Source organism: Colius striatus, chromosome 18, assembly GCF_028858725.1.
Source record: "Colius striatus isolate bColStr4 chromosome 18, bColStr4.1.hap1, whole genome shotgun sequence".
Lineage (NCBI taxonomy): Eukaryota > Metazoa > Chordata > Aves > Coliiformes > Coliidae > Colius > Colius striatus.
Window position 1 is genome coordinate 4,152,852 of NC_084776.1, and position 17,551 is coordinate 4,170,402.

General features: G+C 45.5%; 1 protein-coding gene across 1 annotated transcript in view; it reads right to left on the reverse strand.

The window, feature by feature from the left end:
* RHBDL3 (rhomboid like 3) overlaps positions 1-17,551 on the reverse strand; it is a 56,213-nt gene that overhangs the window by 25,236 nt on the left and 13,426 nt on the right. Inside the window, 2 exon segments of the mRNA XM_062010940.1 lie at positions 9,769-9,784; positions 9,786-9,838. Of these exon segments, the coding sequence (XP_061866924.1) occupies positions 9,769-9,784; positions 9,786-9,838 (69 nt within the window).

A 17,551-nucleotide genomic window follows, 5' to 3' on the forward strand; every position in this document is an offset into this window, starting at 1 on the left:
ATGTAGGCACTTTCCCATTGGGAAGGGGGAGTCAATAGTGTGCAAAATCTGTTCATTTCTAAGGGTTTCAGAACAAAATGAGCTTTGCTGGATTTAAACTCAGACCATGAGATGGTACAGTCTCCGCAATTCAGTGATGCTAACAAGCTCTGTAAGCAACCAGACCACTTCCAGCCCCAAGGGTTATGGTGCAGTTAAATCAAGAGTCTCCAAGTCAATACATGGACAGACTCCAAGTTGAAGCTGTGAGAAGACATCTAAGACAGGCATTGACACTCTCCTCAAGATAGTCACACATTTTGCCTGAGCCCATTGTCGAGCTTTCCAGTCTCTGAGGTCATCCTGGGAGTTGGTGAGAGGTGGAGGGTTTGTTTATTTTAAAAGAAACCCCAAATCACAATACAAAAACTCCCTGACTCTGGCAACAGTATATGCAGCATCTTGTGCTTTGATGAAGATTAAAGGAATGACAAGGCAGAAGATGAAAGACTGCCTTCTAATCCAAATGAAAGGAAAAAAAGCAGGGGCTGTTTTATCAGGAGTTTCATCACTGCCTTGTTGGGATGATCTTCTGAGCAGTTTGATGATCCTGCTGTCTCTTACAATAGTGGGAGGTGCACGTGAGAGGAGAAACCCCTGATCCAGAAGAGAGGAAGGCCAGTCCAATAGTAATTGCCTATCCCTCCACCTTGAAATCCAGCTTCTCACCATGGAAAGTCCTAATCTGAGTTGCCTGAACACGTGTGGTAACACATCAGTGCTGGCTGCAGCCATGGACATTCTCTTCACCTGTAAATAATGAATTTACCCGTGACTGCCCAGACAATATAAAGTGATTAAGGACTGTCCAGCAGTTCTGTTACTGAATGTTGGATTGCTTTGACCTGAGGTGAACCCAAGGGCTGAAAACATCATCCAGCTCTCAAAAGCCAGGTTGCATTAAGAGAGGAGGAGATACCCTCACTGACTCACCAAGCAAGGACCCCAGACAGACCTGCTCCCCTCAAAGCTGCAGTGAGAGAGCACAGAGCTACCCAGCTCAGTGTTCACCTGGACAGGGAAGCATTTGCAGGGCAAAGGGTCCATCACCTGAATTCAGGTAAGAGTCTGCATGCAGTACATGGCAAAGTGGAGATGGTGTAAGATTCCCTTTTTCTTGAAGGGCAGAGTAACCAAGTTCATCATCTAGCTGGCCAATCTGTAGAGTAATTTCTGCTTTAATTTGTTTCTCCTACTGTCTTAGGTGCAAAGGACTAAGAAAAGCAAAGGATTTGCCCTGCTACCACCTGTTGTTACCTTCTGCAAAAGCTCTTAATCTAAACAGACACTGGAAGATTCAACATGAATGGGAGAATAAAAAGCTTCCAGAGTACACCACTGCTCAGTTGTTAGGCAGACAGGAAAGAAGGCTTTGGGACCAGCTTTGATCCTTGGTATTGCCAAGATTTCTGGAGTGAGCCCCAGTGCCTTGACTTCCCCATCTACAAGGCACAAGACATGCACTTGTGCCTGTGTGATCCAGCACAGCAAGGGCAGTGAAGTGCTTACAGAGCATGACTGGATGCTGGCTGCAATAGCAGAGGGCAATTAGCAAGCCACGGGGCCAAGCAGGGAGAATATGAACAGAGCTGTTTTTCTGCAAAGGTCTCACGTATGGAAACACATCAAACTTTCCAAAGCTGGACACCTCCCTGAACTCCTTCACAATGGTTTGGATCCCTGGTCCAAGCCACCATAGGTCATGCAAATCCTGCATTTCAAGACCCCAGGAATTTCTGACCCACAGCTTGCTGAGGAAGCCTGTGATGCTCAGCCAGGTACTCAAATCCATGTTTCTGTCTCCATACACATTTTTAATGCCACTCTCTCCTCTATCCTTCCTCTGCCCAGGGATTTCTTGCTGCAAGTCCTTGCTGAGACATTAAGAGAAGCTAGAACTGAGATGCATTCACAGGACCTGTTGAGCTAGCTTTCAGTCCTCTGCCATCTCAGTGACCACCACTGAGTGATCCCACTGCCTCTCTCCAGATCAGCCTCCTGGCAGAACACTCACAGGATCAGCCTCCAGTCTCAGCTGGGAAATTACACAGTGTTCAAGCCACCCGGAACTAAATTATTCAAAATATGCCACTGTGCTGGCTTTGAAACCAAAGCCACTCCCCAGAAAGAAGCCAGGGTAAAGAGAAGCCCCATTATCAGCAGCACTGACAAGGAAAGAGATGCAGCACTGAAAGTGAGGGAGATAATTACATGATTAATGAGAGCTCACGGCTGGCAGGAGATGCCCTCCACTATGCCACAGGGCTTAATGCAGAGAGACATGTTTATAGACTGAGCTTTCTCCAGCTCTGCTTCTTCCTGTTTTATTATTTATAAAAGTGCATTAAGACTAATGGAAAGAAGCTGAGGCACTCTGAAACAGTGGTGGGTTGGGGTTTTTTTAGGTGGAAATACAATTTTGAATCTTGATCCAGCACTGGGCACCCTCCAGCCTTCGCTGGACAGATGTCCTCAGCCCAGCCTGCCGGGTCACGTACCTCCCATCACCAGCCCTGCTCTGGTGCTGACTGTCAGCCTATTTCTGAGACTGTGGACAAGATGAAGCCTACAAGAGATCATCTGGTGACAGCCATGACTAAAGCCACCCTAACAGTTAGATCCTTTTCTTAAATCTTTACAGTCTTTCCAGATGTGCTTGTCAGCACTGGCCCAGCTATTGTTATATGTACAAATGTCCAATCTCTTGCCTTCCCTTTGGAATTCATCTAGTTTTTAGTGCTCCACAATCCCCTGAGGCAATGAGTTCTGCAGCCTAATTAAAATAAAACTCACTTTTCATCTGGATGATGTAAGGCAATAAATATCAAAAGCTGAGAATAGCAATATCCATACTACCATGACACACTATATTCTCATTTCTTTATGACCACATAATTATTGTTTATGTTTTTTTAGTCATGTCTTACTGGAGAATCTCAAAATCCTGTATCAATATTAAGTACATCTCAGGGCTTGTGAATTTTGAGGGGATATAATGCATAAGCCACTTTGTTCAGAGCTGAAATGCTGCACTTATTTGGACTATATAACTCAATAGAGCGCATAGCATGTACAGGCAACCTCACAGCTGGGAGACAGACATGCTCTAATCACTATTGCTACAAGGAAAATAAATTTAAAACAAAACCCAAAACCCAGCACACAACAGTCAGAACAGTCACTGCTCCTAAAACTGCCCAGCCATGCAGGGCTACGACAAGAACTTAACGGGACAAAGCGGGTCTGTTGGCCTAACAGCAGCTCACAGCAAGTGAACAGATGACTGATACTGATTAAGGCATAACTGAAGGAAGATTGGTCTAATATCAGTCAGAATAGGCTACAAAAATATATGATGTTCAGCTGATGTTATCTGGATGAGAATACAAACTTGGTGCAGACTAAGACAAGATGGCTGGTATCACTGATTTCTGCATGGCATCTGCCATCGACAGCCCTGTGTTTGAAGACTTACTGTGACACAAACTCAGGCTGTCACCCATTCAACATGCTAAAGTCTGGCTTTTTGACAGGTCTCAAAAATAAAACTATGCTAAAAGAGGTTCCATCACAGAGGTGCCACTAATAGGGTCCCACGAGAATTTGTTCTTGCCCCCACAGAGCTATCATTAGTGGCTTAGGAGAAAGCATAAATCTGCATCATGTCACAGATGGGCTAAAGGAGCAAGTTACTAAGCATGAGCTGGGTCTTTGGAGAAGCTGCATGCTTGCAAACAATACATATTACAATAAAAACAAATAGAAAGCCATATGGCCAAGAGCCAAGAATGCCAGCCAGCTGACAGGATGAGGAATGCCATCTTCAGCAGCAGCCACTCTGGGGAAAAAAATCCCTTTTTATTATAGTGAGTGCTCTCAAGGTAGCACTGCCTTCAGAAGGGGAAATGTGACCTGCAGGTCTGTAAATAAGGTGACATGACCTCTGCATTTGGCACTCTGTTACTGGTATAGTCTGACCATAGGCTCAATCCATTAGTTATGAAAGGGAAGGTTAAGCAATTACTTTATCACTCTCCAGACAAACCACAAAGGGAACAGAAATTTGTCAGGAGAGGACTCTCCACTATGTCAAAGGTATAATCACATATAGGAGTTAAAGGTCACAGCTCAGCAAACTTAGCTTAGAATAAATTGATTATTTTTACTATTAGCAAGTGAAATGTCTCACTAACTTCACCAGATCTTCTACAATTGAATTGCAAGTTTTCCAGGAGATGAGGTATGGCAGAGATCAAGCAGAACACCACTCAGAAAACATTCTGCCCTTCATTGTGGAAGACTAGATGATCCCAACAGTTCTCATTTGACTGCAAGTTATTAGAGCTCAGAAAAACTTAAGTCAAATAGATGCATTTAAAGCCCTAACTAACAACTGTTATAACATGTATAGAACCAGAATGACCCAGCTATACTGGCATTCAAACCATGCTTCTGGTTAGAACAACAACCACAGAGCAAAACTCCTATTACATAGACTGGGAAACATATTTAACTCATACTGGTTTTACATCTGGCTTTGCTCAATCATGGAGACCAGAAGCTACCAAAGAAACTCTTTGCTTTCTGAGCTAAACCAGAATAGTAGACAACATGAGCCTTGTGAAGAGGAGACAGTGGCATTGTGTGATTCCCTGTGATGCCTTGTAGGCACCTGGCCTTACCCTGCATCAGCATAATCATCTCAGAAGTACTCCAGACAGACTGGTTCCAAACACAGCCTCGAGCTGGGAGTATTAATTATTACTTTAACCTCTGTCATTTAAACACTTGAGAGCAAGCAAACCTGGCTTGAATTTTTCCAGGGTGATCACATGGGTTGCAACTGCAGTAAGGAGCCAGACTGCTGGAAGCTGTGGAGGTTCACATTGTCTCTTCAGAGATATATCCAAATCAGTTCTGGATAACACCCAGACTGCAGGTTCCCTGCATGGAGGACCCCAAGGGCAAGGTCTGCAGTGTTTGCACTTATTCAGTGTAAGCTGTGTCAAATACACCTTGGTTTAAAGGTAAAAGAGAATCTGCAAGACCACAAATCAGAAAAATTAAGTTGAACTTTTGCTTTCTTACATGCCCTTAACTGGAATATGAGGGACAAAAGCAAGGCACCGTGTTTTGTAGGTTAGAGTTGTCTTTGCCACAGTTTTCAAACAGACACAAAATGTGTCTGAGTTGTAAAGCAAATAATGACTTTTATAAAGACTCCACAACAGGAATGCAACTAACTTCATAAGAAATGTCCATGCAGGTTCCCAGCCCAAACCCTGCAGCTGGGGCAGAGCAGTTCTCCCTGTAGGTGACAAAATGCAGAGCTGGCCTGGGGCTAGCTGTGCCCTGCAAGGTGTAATGCCTCTGTGGGGCACAAACACACTGAATAGGAAATCCTTTTCACACACTCACCAGCCTGACAACAAACTACCATTGCACGGTTTGAAATTCCTCTTATAGACAGTTATCAGGGGAAAGGCTCCTTCTCACAGCACTGACAAGCCCTCACAGATCCCTGCTTACCCCCAGGTTAACTGAACATACATAGGCATTTCTGGAAAAGTCACTGCTATTGACAACCTCTCCTGTCACAGCAGTGTCTCTGCTGGCACAGATGAGGCAGACAAGTCTTCTTATTCAAAACAGGGCTTTGGCCTGATATCGTCTGCAAAAAGTGGCAATAGGTGATACCAGCACAAGAAAGTCAGGAGCAGTTGAACTGTTTCTGTTCTGTATATGGATAAATGCCCAATGATTCCTCTCTATCACACGATGACAATGCACTTTCTGTCCCAGCAGTAACTGTGGAGAATGCTACCCAGCAGCTGCTCCTTAGATGGTCTGGAATCAGCAGGTCAAGGCAACTTTCAACCAAAAGGTTTTAAAAGCCAGTACTAATACTGATTTTCTACAAGTGTGGAAACACTGAGGGAACATCAAGATCTCTTCTTACCTTTTTTTCCAGCTTTGAATCAGCAATGCAGCCCTTGCAACCATGGCTCAAACTCCTGTGCAAACATGGTGACACGTACCCACACTGCTCCCAAAACTGCCTCTCCCTGCCTGAGCCATATCAAGGGCTCCTTGCTGCCTCAGGAGACAGCAGCAGATCCTTTCACAGCCTCCCACACAACAGAGTGCTTGTCCTGTCAGTCAAATCTGCACTCACACACAGAGCCCTTCTCCTTGCCTGCCTCCACCTCATTCCTGCCTCCTTTACTGAACTAAGCAGATTTCTTGTGTGTACAGGGCTCACACATGCTTTACACAGCACCTGCTTCCCCTGACAAGCCTGTGCACTCTTCCCAAGCTCTAATATTCCCCTTTACTTGACCAGCCTGGCTTGAATGCAGTTGAACCATTCAAAGCTGAAGACCCCCCAGAGGTACCCACAGACAAGCAGACCTCCCACTTAGTTTTTCCCATCACACTTCAGCAGAGACCTGCCCTTTCAATAGGATGGGGTGATGTCTGCTCTCTGCCAGCATGGGTGGGAGCTGTAGGGGACCAGGTGCACAGCAGAGGCCTGTGGTCTGTATTTGCCCATGTCTGCAATACAAGCACAGGCTCATGGCTGAGCTGAGACTTAGAAACAACAAGCCCTGGCTGCTGCAATTCACAAACTCTATTTCCTCAGTACACTCAAACCACACATTCAAGTGCAGAGATGGCTTTCCAAAACTATACAACCCCAATGCAGTTAATTACAAGAAGGAAGCAAAGAAGGCACAAGCAACGACTATAATTAGAGAGCCAGCATAATTAACAGAATGCATGTTATGCTCCTCAGGAATGAGGAAATCAAAACAACCTCCCAAAGAGCCACCTGAGAGCTGTAACCACTGCTAACAAAGGATATGCAAGCCAGGAAGGACAGGCAGAAAGATCAGACTGAAAAAGAAGGTTAGAAAATAGCAGTACTCTTCCTAGTCACACATCATACTGTATCTCTGAGAAGTGGGAAGGGGGGGGGGGGGGAGATAAAAATCTTCTCACCTGCAGGGTAACCTAGCATGACAAATCCACCAAAACAATCCCTCCGGGCTTCCACTGGGGATTAATTACCCATCAAGTGGAGCCAGCTTCTAGCAGAGCATCCTCACAGAGCACACTGCAGACTGCTGTGCTTGGGATGGTTACAGAGAAGGGAGTGCAAAGACACAAAAGGAGAACTGCAGAAGGGGCAGGAGGAGAGGGCAGCCCAGACTGTCTGAGAGGAAGCCCCGATGAATGGAGAAAGGCAAGCAGGGAGGAGAATGAGCAAGAGGTGATGAATGATAGGGAGGGCATGGAAGTTTTACACAGGGCAGAAAGCACAGGCAGACCTGAATGGGGAAGACTGAAAGATGCTGCTTGAATGGAAGGGGAAAGAGGGAGGAGAAATGAGGCAGAGAGTGAGCTGAGCAGCACAAAGTGAAACAGTGCAGGCAGAATAGCTTCCCACATGGACTTGACAGGGCCTTAGAGAGAGAGACACACACATAACACAGCATGGACTTTAATCCAGGAGCAGAAAAGCTGCCTGGAGCAGACAGGGCTACCATGGTCCATCCCTGTATAATGCCTCCAACAGTGGGGACTTTTTTTGCTCCCGGTCAAATTCTCATGAACCCAAAGCAACTCAAACAGCAGCTACCAAAGGCCAGAGAGCCCCCATCAAAGCCAGCAACATGGAACTGCTGATGGGATAAAGCACCAAGGCAAATATAAGCAGCAGCCCGAGGGATGCAGGCGGAACACTACCCCAAAGGTGAGGCAAGATACAGTTTAGATGTATGATAGAAACACAGTTTATCACCAGTATTTCTGCAGGGCTTTAATTTCTAAAGCCAGGGTAATATCTTTTTCAAAACAAAAGTTTTCCAAGTAAAACTTGGAGATTTCAGCCATGCCAAGACTTCCAGTGAATTTGCCTTGGCTTTGCACAGTGACTGTTCACAAGAAGCTCTCTCACATTCTTCCAGGCCAAAACACTGGACATCACCATGTAAAAAAATATTTCATTAGAAAATTGCCATTTATGTTTCTGTTCAGAGTGGCCACATGGTTTGACTCAAGTCAAATTGAATATTTTGCTCAAAAGGGAAAAAAAAAAAGCCTTGTTCCCCTCTTTCATGGAATTGCAAACAAAACTCTACATTTAGTTGTTCACCCACCCTCCAGGCTCTTCACAGCTGGGGAAGACAGAGCACTTAGAAAGGACATATCTCACTACTTGAACCTCTGCTGAGAACTGCATGCACGTCCATCACTTCTGGGCATGCAGGTTGAGGTAGGCCCAGCTATCAGTTATTCTCCTAGGTCTATCAGCCACCTCCTACATGATCCTGTGCCAAATCTAATTTTCCCAAATGCAAAGCAAAAGCTACAGTGATTCACTCTAAAAGGAACAGCATAATGCCTTAAATCATAGCACTTTACGTCATGCTCTGAATGTCTTTTGTGTTTGTCAGGAACAACCATTTAAGAGATAATTCAGTGTCTGGAGCTCATATTTTGTTTGCTCATAAACAGACCCCTGTGTCACACAAGCCAAAATGAGAGGTCATAGAAACCCAGTAGAAGGTAGGACACAGCCCTTAAAAACAAACACAATGGAAAGGAAAACAAATTTAAATCTAAGGCTTGACCCTACTTTGCCTTTTCAACACATCAGGGAAGTCAAACATACAAACTGGCTTTTAAGGTGGTGCTAGAGGAACCATGAGAGGCCCATCTGTGCCTCGAGACCCTGCCTCTGCCCCTTCCTTTTTTGATGTTTCTTGCATCAAGCAAACATAACAACAGCAATGCAGTGTATTTCAGGAAAAAAATGTGAACATCCTGGAGTCTGAGCACAGGCAGCAACTTACCTAAGGAAAGATGTGAGGATTTCTCCCCTCCACCTTCCCACCTCCCTAAAGAAACTGCAAAGGAATTCCTGAGAAATCTGGGCTGAATCATCAATCCCTCTCAGAGAAGTAAAAAAAATTAGGACAGATTTGGGATTGCAATCAGGTCTCTAGCACACAGTGGATTTTGAAAAGATAATTTGTTCTCTTTATGAGTCACAGTGGTACCACCTCATGGAAAGTTCCACTTTATGAACTGGGAACCCAAGAGAGAGAGGTGAAATAAATCACTCAAAGATACAAGAAGCTGAAAGTATTACTGTTGTTGAGATGAGCTGCCTGTGCTCCAGCCACTTCCATGAAACACTCCTGTATTGACACCTAATAGCTGACTAGTGAAAATTGGAAATTGCCAAATATTAGAGGGAGGATTATTAAGGAGGGGTTAAGAGTAAAGATCAGAGCACCTCCAGAAAGTACACTAAACTTGGTGATATCCACAGCAAGAGGAAAAGGTGTCCAAGTGTGTCTCGTGGAAGCAGCAGAGAGGTGAGAGCTGCATGTGGGCTTGTGCAGGCATCCACACACCAGCAGTGGCAGAGGGACTGTGAGGGTCTCCAGAAAGGCTGCTCTGCCACAGCTGACAAGCTTGAACATGGAAACTTCACAGGCTGGAGCCCCTTGAAGAACCATTACTGCAAATCAACAAGCGTCTTGCTTTTCCATCTGCCAGCTTGGGCACAGGCAGATCACGTTACATGTGGCACTGGGGGGAAGGGAAAGAGAATATGAATAATTCTCAATTCAGAGACAGGAGTGTGAGCTGTGCAGCTGCTGCAGCGTGAGTGAGCCCTAACAGCATTAGCTATTGCTTTGGGTCAAGAGATCACACCATTTCAGCCTGCTTCATCCCAGCTGCTTTCCTCTCCCTTTAGTGCCTCCCTGCAGGAACAGCTAGCTCTCTGGAAGAAATCCAAACACAGGGAGAGGTTACACATGTGCCTAAGGGAAGTGACAACACAAGGCAGGTCACTGCTTAGTCTAAAAGCATTCAAGCAGGGCCAACACCTACTAAAAATACAAGCTTAAATGCACACTATACAGCAGGATGGACTCAGATGGGACAGCCAGGAGTTCAGGCATACTTGGGGTTCCTTAAGTCTGCATCTCTGGGAAACTGGCAGTCATGACAACTGAATCAGACTTGTGCTGCCAGGGGCTGGCAGCTGACAAGTAGTTCTCCTTCCAAGAAGGGCCTGTTGTAGCACCCATGCTGTTAGGGACCAAAACTGTCACCCCCTCCCCATCCTACACCCAGTTTGGGAACTCTTTTCTGCTCCCCATATCTAAATATGCCCTGTCAGACAACCAAGGCAAAGCCATTACCACAGGCTGATGAATCTTCTTATGCAGATGAACTCAGGGTAACTGGGACAGTTACAAAGAGTTCCTAACAATGTTTGCCTTTGTGCATACCAGTGGTAAATATAGGCTGAGCTGCTTTCTAAGGATGGAGGTGAGGGACAGCAAGGGACAGCATCTCAGCTTCTGAGAGGGATGACAAGGAAGTAAACACTGTTTGAATGCAAGGATGCTGTCAGCAGTGTGGAGCTGATGAGCAAGGAAGGATGCAGATGCTGCAAATAAAAGTAAGGGTTGAAAAGTCCCAGCACTATTCAGGGAAGCACAGCCACTGTAGCAGGTCCCTGGAGCTGCCCCCCACATCACAACCTTCATTCCGTGGGCAGAAAAATTCCACAGCACCCATCCAGATAAGGATCTCAGCCGAAAGGATTGACACCCAAGAGGAGCTCTCACCAGAGCCAAGACTGGTCATATCACAAACACCCCAGCTAGAGCCATTGCTGTCAGTCTCCAAGATGAAAGCACACAGTGGCTGGCTCAGGCTCAGTTGCTCCTGCACTGACAGCTTTGCCTCTTGGTTATCTCAGCACGCTTCAGCCCTATGAATCTCATATATATGCTCCACTTTTGTAGTAGCCCTTCAGGGCCCATACAGCAGCCGTGGAAGAAGCCCAAACAAAAAGCAATCGCCCCCTGAAATCCTGTCATGCAAACAAGGCTCTTCCCACCCATCACCACAAGGACTGAATGGAGAGGGACTGAACACCCCCCGCCCACCCCTGCCTGGTGGTCTTTTTGTCTTGTGACCTTCCCCACACAAACACAACCCCATAACAATCAGACAGGCAACATAATGCGCCAGCGCCGGCTTTCCCAGCCCTTCAAGGCAAGCTGGGGAGGAAAGGGGGGAGAGCTGGGGAGGGCTGAAAGGGTCTGGGGATGAAGAACAGATAGGACAGGCAAGGAAATACCAAGCTGTGTTTTAATTTCTACTTGTATAGTCCCACGAGCCAGGATAAAAATAGTTTTAATGAAAGAAATAAAGGAAATGTTATCTCAAATGGCTTGAAGGGCCATGGGAATACCAACCAGGGGGATTTTCATACAGAAAGAATAAGAATCCAACAATGCTTCTAAATCCTGTGAATGTCTCCTCCAAGAAGCCCACGAAATGGAACTGTCTGTCTTTGGAATTTCAAGTCTGAGACAGATTAGATGTAAAAGTTTTCAGTGTTCCTTTAGACTCAGAGAAGGCTTTTTTCAACAGCTGTAGCTGCAGGCAGCATCAACATACATGGAACCCTCCCACCAACGTGATAACTTGAAAGCACAAAGTTCCTGCCAATCTGTCCTAACTATGGAAAAGAGTCATCACCTGTGCTGACAGAGTAAATATGCCTCCAGGTCTTAGATTGTCCTTGCAAGGTAACAGATACCCTTTGGCTGCTGCAGGACATACATCACCATTGGGAGAGACCAACAACGGTCTCCAAGGTCTTGTTAGGAGCAAAGCCGGAGACCAACAAGGGGAAACTCCTACCTTCTGAAATGCCAAATTCCTCATGCATGTGCGCAAAGAAATACAGACTCCACAGGAAAGCAAAACAACGCAAAAAGAAACATCATCTCTCAGGGCCTGGATTCAGTGAGCTTAGCAGAGCCTTTGGCTATGCTTCAGGGCACTGGAGATAGACACTAAGTACCTTTCCCAGGAAAGGATTCCAGGCTTTTGCCAAAAGTGAAGATCTGAATGAAATCCTGGCAGCTGAGGCAGCAACAGAAAGCCAAGCTACAGGAAAGCACTTGTGTGATTTACAGGCACATGAGCCACCTAGGGAGCATGATGCAGTAAGAAATGACATCTCAGCTCCTACTGCACCGCTCCCCACAATGCTTGTTGTGGTCCACATCCTCGATGAACACACTGAGACTGTATGCTGGAAACCACACGATGAGCCAGGTATGAAATCAGCTCCATAGGATGGTGCAGCTGATGTGAAGAGCAAGAAAGCCTTGGGAAAAGCCACATGCAACAGCTGGGTGCAGGAGGCCTCTCCACAGCTGGCCCAGGTGAGGGGGCAAAGAGCCGCAACTGACTCCTGCCTATGTCCTGACACGAACTGGAGTAACTGGAAGAGCAGCAGCACTGAGCCCACACACAACTGGGGAACTTCCCACAGTCTCCTGTCAATCTAGCCCAGCCTTAATCCTCTGTGGAAAGATCACATCAGCACTGTACTAAGAGGCAATCTTTCAAGGCAGATGCTAACAATTAACAATAGCAAAGATAAAGGAAGGGACAGATGGAGGACAGATACCACCAGGTTCTGCTCATCACACTGAGTGACCTGGAGGAGCTGGACAGGAGATACATGGGGCCTGTTCAGCCCTGCAATAAAGTACTACACATAAGCATAACAGCAAAACTATTGCACTCCCAGAGACTGATGTAAGCCAGTGACAGAGTCTGTCTTGCTGCTTGTTGTCACTAGAAAGGAGGTGCCCATGGCCCAGCTGTGAAGCTGCTTCAGGCTCTGCAGTATTTCTGTCTGATGGAGGGGAAACTCGAGTTTTGATTTATCTCATATTCCACACACAAAGATTTCAGCAGAATCCCTCTTCAGAAATAAGGCTACTCAAGCAATAGCAGGATCAGCACAGTTACTGTGTTGTAAGCTAGCAAAACCATTGTGTCAACTGGAAGCAGGCTGTCAGCATCTTCACCTATCAACCAAGGGAGGGAACAGAGCTAGAAAAGCAAGCCAGGCCACTTTCCATGGCTGTCACACTCTTCCTTAGTGTTTTTATGCTAGAAAATCTCACTGCATAGCTAAACATTTGTTGTAGCAAGTATGGAAGTACAACAGGCTGGGTTGCTTAGCTGCCATTAATTCCTGTCCTGTTGCATAAAATAATTAATTTTACTTTACATTAGTTTTTATTGTGGTAATAAAAATGATATGGCCATTTTAATTGACCTGCACTGCTTGCTCCAATCCTCTACAGAGTTTGGAGACAGCTAAATAAAAACTATTTCAGGAACTGCCAGCTGGTGCCACCAGAAGCAGCAGGTCCTGGTGAACTGCTTCTCCATTCACTCTTCTCTTCCCAGTCCCTGTGGACCAGGTCTCAGATGAGCTGAAATGAGAATCTCTCCTACACCAAGGAAATAATGACAGTCTAAATAACTTTGGTCTGTGGCAGGGGGCTTATGGGGAAGAGGGGAAATTTCTTGAGGTCTTTTTCAGCCATTCTTACCATTCATTCACCCCTGAGCCACAAGATCTGGCTGCTGTGTACAGAGCTGTGTGCTGCAGACCAGCCAAGCCACACAGGCCAGAGCTCCTGACAAAGAGCTGGTGGTGAGGGGAGAGCTGACCAAAGCATCAGCACAACGCTGCTGTCTGCAGCCCCAAAGAACAACACCCACAGGTAGCAAATACCTTCAGCTGCCACCACATTCACCCACTTGAGATAACACTCCCAAGAACCCTGGGCACTATTTAAGAGACAAAGCCTCCAGAAGAGCAGCTGGGGTTTGCCTGCATACTTGCCTGATGTCCTTGAAGCAAACACAGTGGGAAAGACGGGCCTTATACTAACCCACAGCAGACTGCAAATCCCTTCCATCACGACTAGCTAGCTTCAGAGGCAAGACATCATGGCCAAGCACCTCTACCTGCCTCTAAGGGATTTTTTTGCAAACATCATAGTGTGGGAAGAAGCACCATGAAGGTGCCACCTGCACCCCACTCTGGTACTTCACCTGGTTCTATTCCTGCTGCCCACACAGCACATCTGACTCTTCCGATTCTGCATCAGATACAAACCAAACCATGGTGATTTCCTCAAGCTGCAAGAAGGGGACACTGTTCAGTCTGACCCTGGCATACATTCCCATGAGAACAGATCAGAGATGGATGCAGTACCCACAGAGATGGATGTTATTACACTAGTGACAGACTTTCCATAGCCAGACTCCACCCCATTGAAATCACCAGCTGTAGCCAAGATAGATGCTAGCAAAGGATTTTTCCCCTGACATGAGTGATGCTGGTTGTCAGCAAGGCTTGGAGCCAGCACTTTACCTTAGAAAACAAACCCCAAACATAGAGGCCTCAGGGAAAAAAGATCATATGAGCCTACATATGCCTTTCTCCTTGACACAACTTCATGGTGCATATCATAATATTCTCCCTGCATATTTGCTACTGCTCCTTCAGCCCAGACTTGCATAATGATAAAGAGCTGAAGTGTTTGTCTCACAGTGCTAAAGGCAAAAGCAAGAAGCACCAGTGTTTCCAGAGTACAGCCTCTCAATATCTGTGGGATCATCACAATCTCATGTGCTTGAACAATGGAATTTATCACATGAACACTCTGCCAAGGATGGGGCACACATTGTGGGAGCTTCCTTTAATAAACCCTCAGCCAAAGAAATTACATATTTCTATGTCTGCCTAAAGAAACACCACAAAATTAAAATCAAGGGAAGCCTTTACCCTTCTGAAATCATTAATGAAATTAGCATGAGGGCCAAAGGAAGTAAAGGGGCCCCTCAGAGGGGCCAGAATTTCAACTTGTGTTTAAAACCCCACAGTGGCAGATTTTTATGATCTACCAAATCCTTTTATTCCTCTACATCCCTCCATGAAAGTCTAATAATGAAAAATTACATACTGAAACTTGGCTTTTCCTGAAAAATAGTATCTGAACAGATCTCCAAAGACATATTTCTGTGGCTGCAGTGAATTTGGACAGCAATGGTTTGTTTTCAGGTATCGTTGCATTTCACATTTTCACTGCTTGGAATAACATTTGATACAGAGGAAGTGTGAGGGATACCCACAGACAAAATACAGCCAAACCCTCTGAAACCACAGGGCCTCTCTATTTGTATTGCTTTTGTAACAAATATAGCCAGAGCCACGGAATGCCAAGTAAGAGATCCTCAGGCAACTTAAAAAATCAAGCAAACTATTGCCACACAACATTAAATGCATTCATTTTCATGAGCATCAAATTCCACCTGTTAACAGATAAGCCATCCTCTGCAGCTATCAATTTACATATCCAGCCTGCAAGCTGCTGAGGGGCCAGTGGACACAAAATACATGAATACATTAACTCTGAAAAAGGAAACTAGTGCCCATCCTAATTCAACCTCATGATCACATTTTCTTTCTGAGCAGCAGCAGAGGCCATGCCTGACAGCCATACACACCATCAGGGCACCCCAGATGCAAGAAAGCACTGACTCCTCTACTTAGAGACTATAACTGTGATGCACACAGTGTTCACAAATGAATTGCATTCCAGCCCCATGCAAAGAGGGAATTACTTGGAGTTACATTTTCACTAAGTCAGTAAAACTCATGCTATTGTACACAGACTAAACTCAAAGGCCTGATTCTCACTGCAAGGCAGTTTATCTGAACATATATTAAAACTCTGGAACAAGTTTTCAGCCCTTTTGCCAAGACAGATAGTATTACCAGCTTTAATGTAACAGCACTTTTGATCTTGCAACACCTAGAGTGGTGCTGGTACATCTATTATTTCTCCTGGAACAGAGCTGTGCTCTGATATCACACCTACAGTTCAGTCTTTCTGCACATAGGTGTCTAGAAGCAGATGTAATAGAGAGCTTCTCAGCAGCATGTACCCCTCCTATCATCCCAGGGAGGTGAATGACCCTCTCCAGCGCACAATCCAGGACCAATTACAGCTATGCCAAGGAGAAAAGCTGCTATTTTAAGCTTGTTAGAGAGGTTGCTGGGTGCTGCAGGCAGAAGGATGGACACTTTACAGTCTCCTGTAAGCTGGTTCTCCTTTTGCTCAACTGGACACCATGTAGACAACAGCTTGAGGAATGAAGGGGAATCCTATAATTAAATGGATCCCATTCCTTTTTTAGGTCTGTGATAGCCTGTCTCCCATTGTAACAGGATATGATCATTGATCTCCTTATTCCACATTCCCACCTGCAAAACTAAATGAATTGATACTGGAGAATGAGCTTTGAAGTCCTTAAAGGGGAAGAGCTAGTGCAGTGCTGAATAAGGCTAATTCCCTACAGCCACTGCAGTGATACAACCAAAAGCCCTATAGTGCAGAAGAATCAGGCCCAGAAGGAAACTAAAAAGCTCAGAGAAAAGATGAAAGGAACTCAACATGGAAAGTTAATACTGCTTTGAACATTTACCAAGCAGAAATCCTTCCTAGAAGTGACAGAACTGCAGTTAGTAATCAGGGACTTGGCTGTTAGGCAAGACCCACATCTCCCAAGAGATCTAACTGCTTACTCAGACCCAGCTCACAGGCATGAGCTACAGGAATTTTTTAGAAAGGAGGGGCAGGAGCTGTTAGCTGTTAGTGAGGAAGAAGCAAATACCATTGGTTTATCTACAGGTCTTGCTACCCTAACTTGTTGCTTGCATCAGGTGTCAGTGACAAGTACCTGTGTAAGAAAAAACAGGAACAGCAAAACCAACCCCCTGCAGCTAATCCAATTAAGACACGGGATAAAGTTGTAGAGGTTAATCAGATCTGAGCCATTGGGTCTCTCTCTGCTGCTGCTTAGTGACATATCTGGTGAGTAGCATCAATGAGACGAAGGCCAGGCAGAAGCACCAATGATCCAGTCAGCCCCAGGAGGCAAGTGCTGCTTCCCTGCTGCTACAGGCAGAAGAGAGGAGCACACTGCAGGGAGTTCTGTGGGTGGACTGCTGGGCTCAGAGCTTGCCTGTCCCATTAAGCCTCATTAGATGCCAGGATGCTATGACCAATGTGCTGCATCAGACAGTCATTACAGCAAAGGCCATGGCCACATCTGCAGGGGTCTGCCAGGCTGGTAACCAGAATAGAAGTTTACTTAGCAAAGAAAAAAGTCTGCACATACAATTGCAGGGAGCTCCTTGTACCTTGTGTTTCACCAGCTGCAGCTCTGTGCAGCAATTGCCACTGGTTTTCAATTTCTCAAAGGAATCAAGATCAATTGCCCCCCAAAAATCAGGAGTGTTGCCCTTCCTGTGGGAAGTTTTATCCTTTCTTTAAAGACAAGGAGTTTTACAGAAATCAGCCATGAAAGTTGTCAGGAGAAAAAACTCTAAACTTGAAACAGAAAATTTCAGATTAAAAATAGCTCCTTTTTACACTGTCTGCCAGGTCTGGGAGGGAGGTGAAAATCCACAGGGACTTGATCTGATGCATGAAAAAGCAGAATTATACAGCAGAGCATGCACGCACGTTTATTTTAGGTCAAATAATAGCTCTGCAATAATACTCAGCAGAGAAAACCAAAGCTCAGG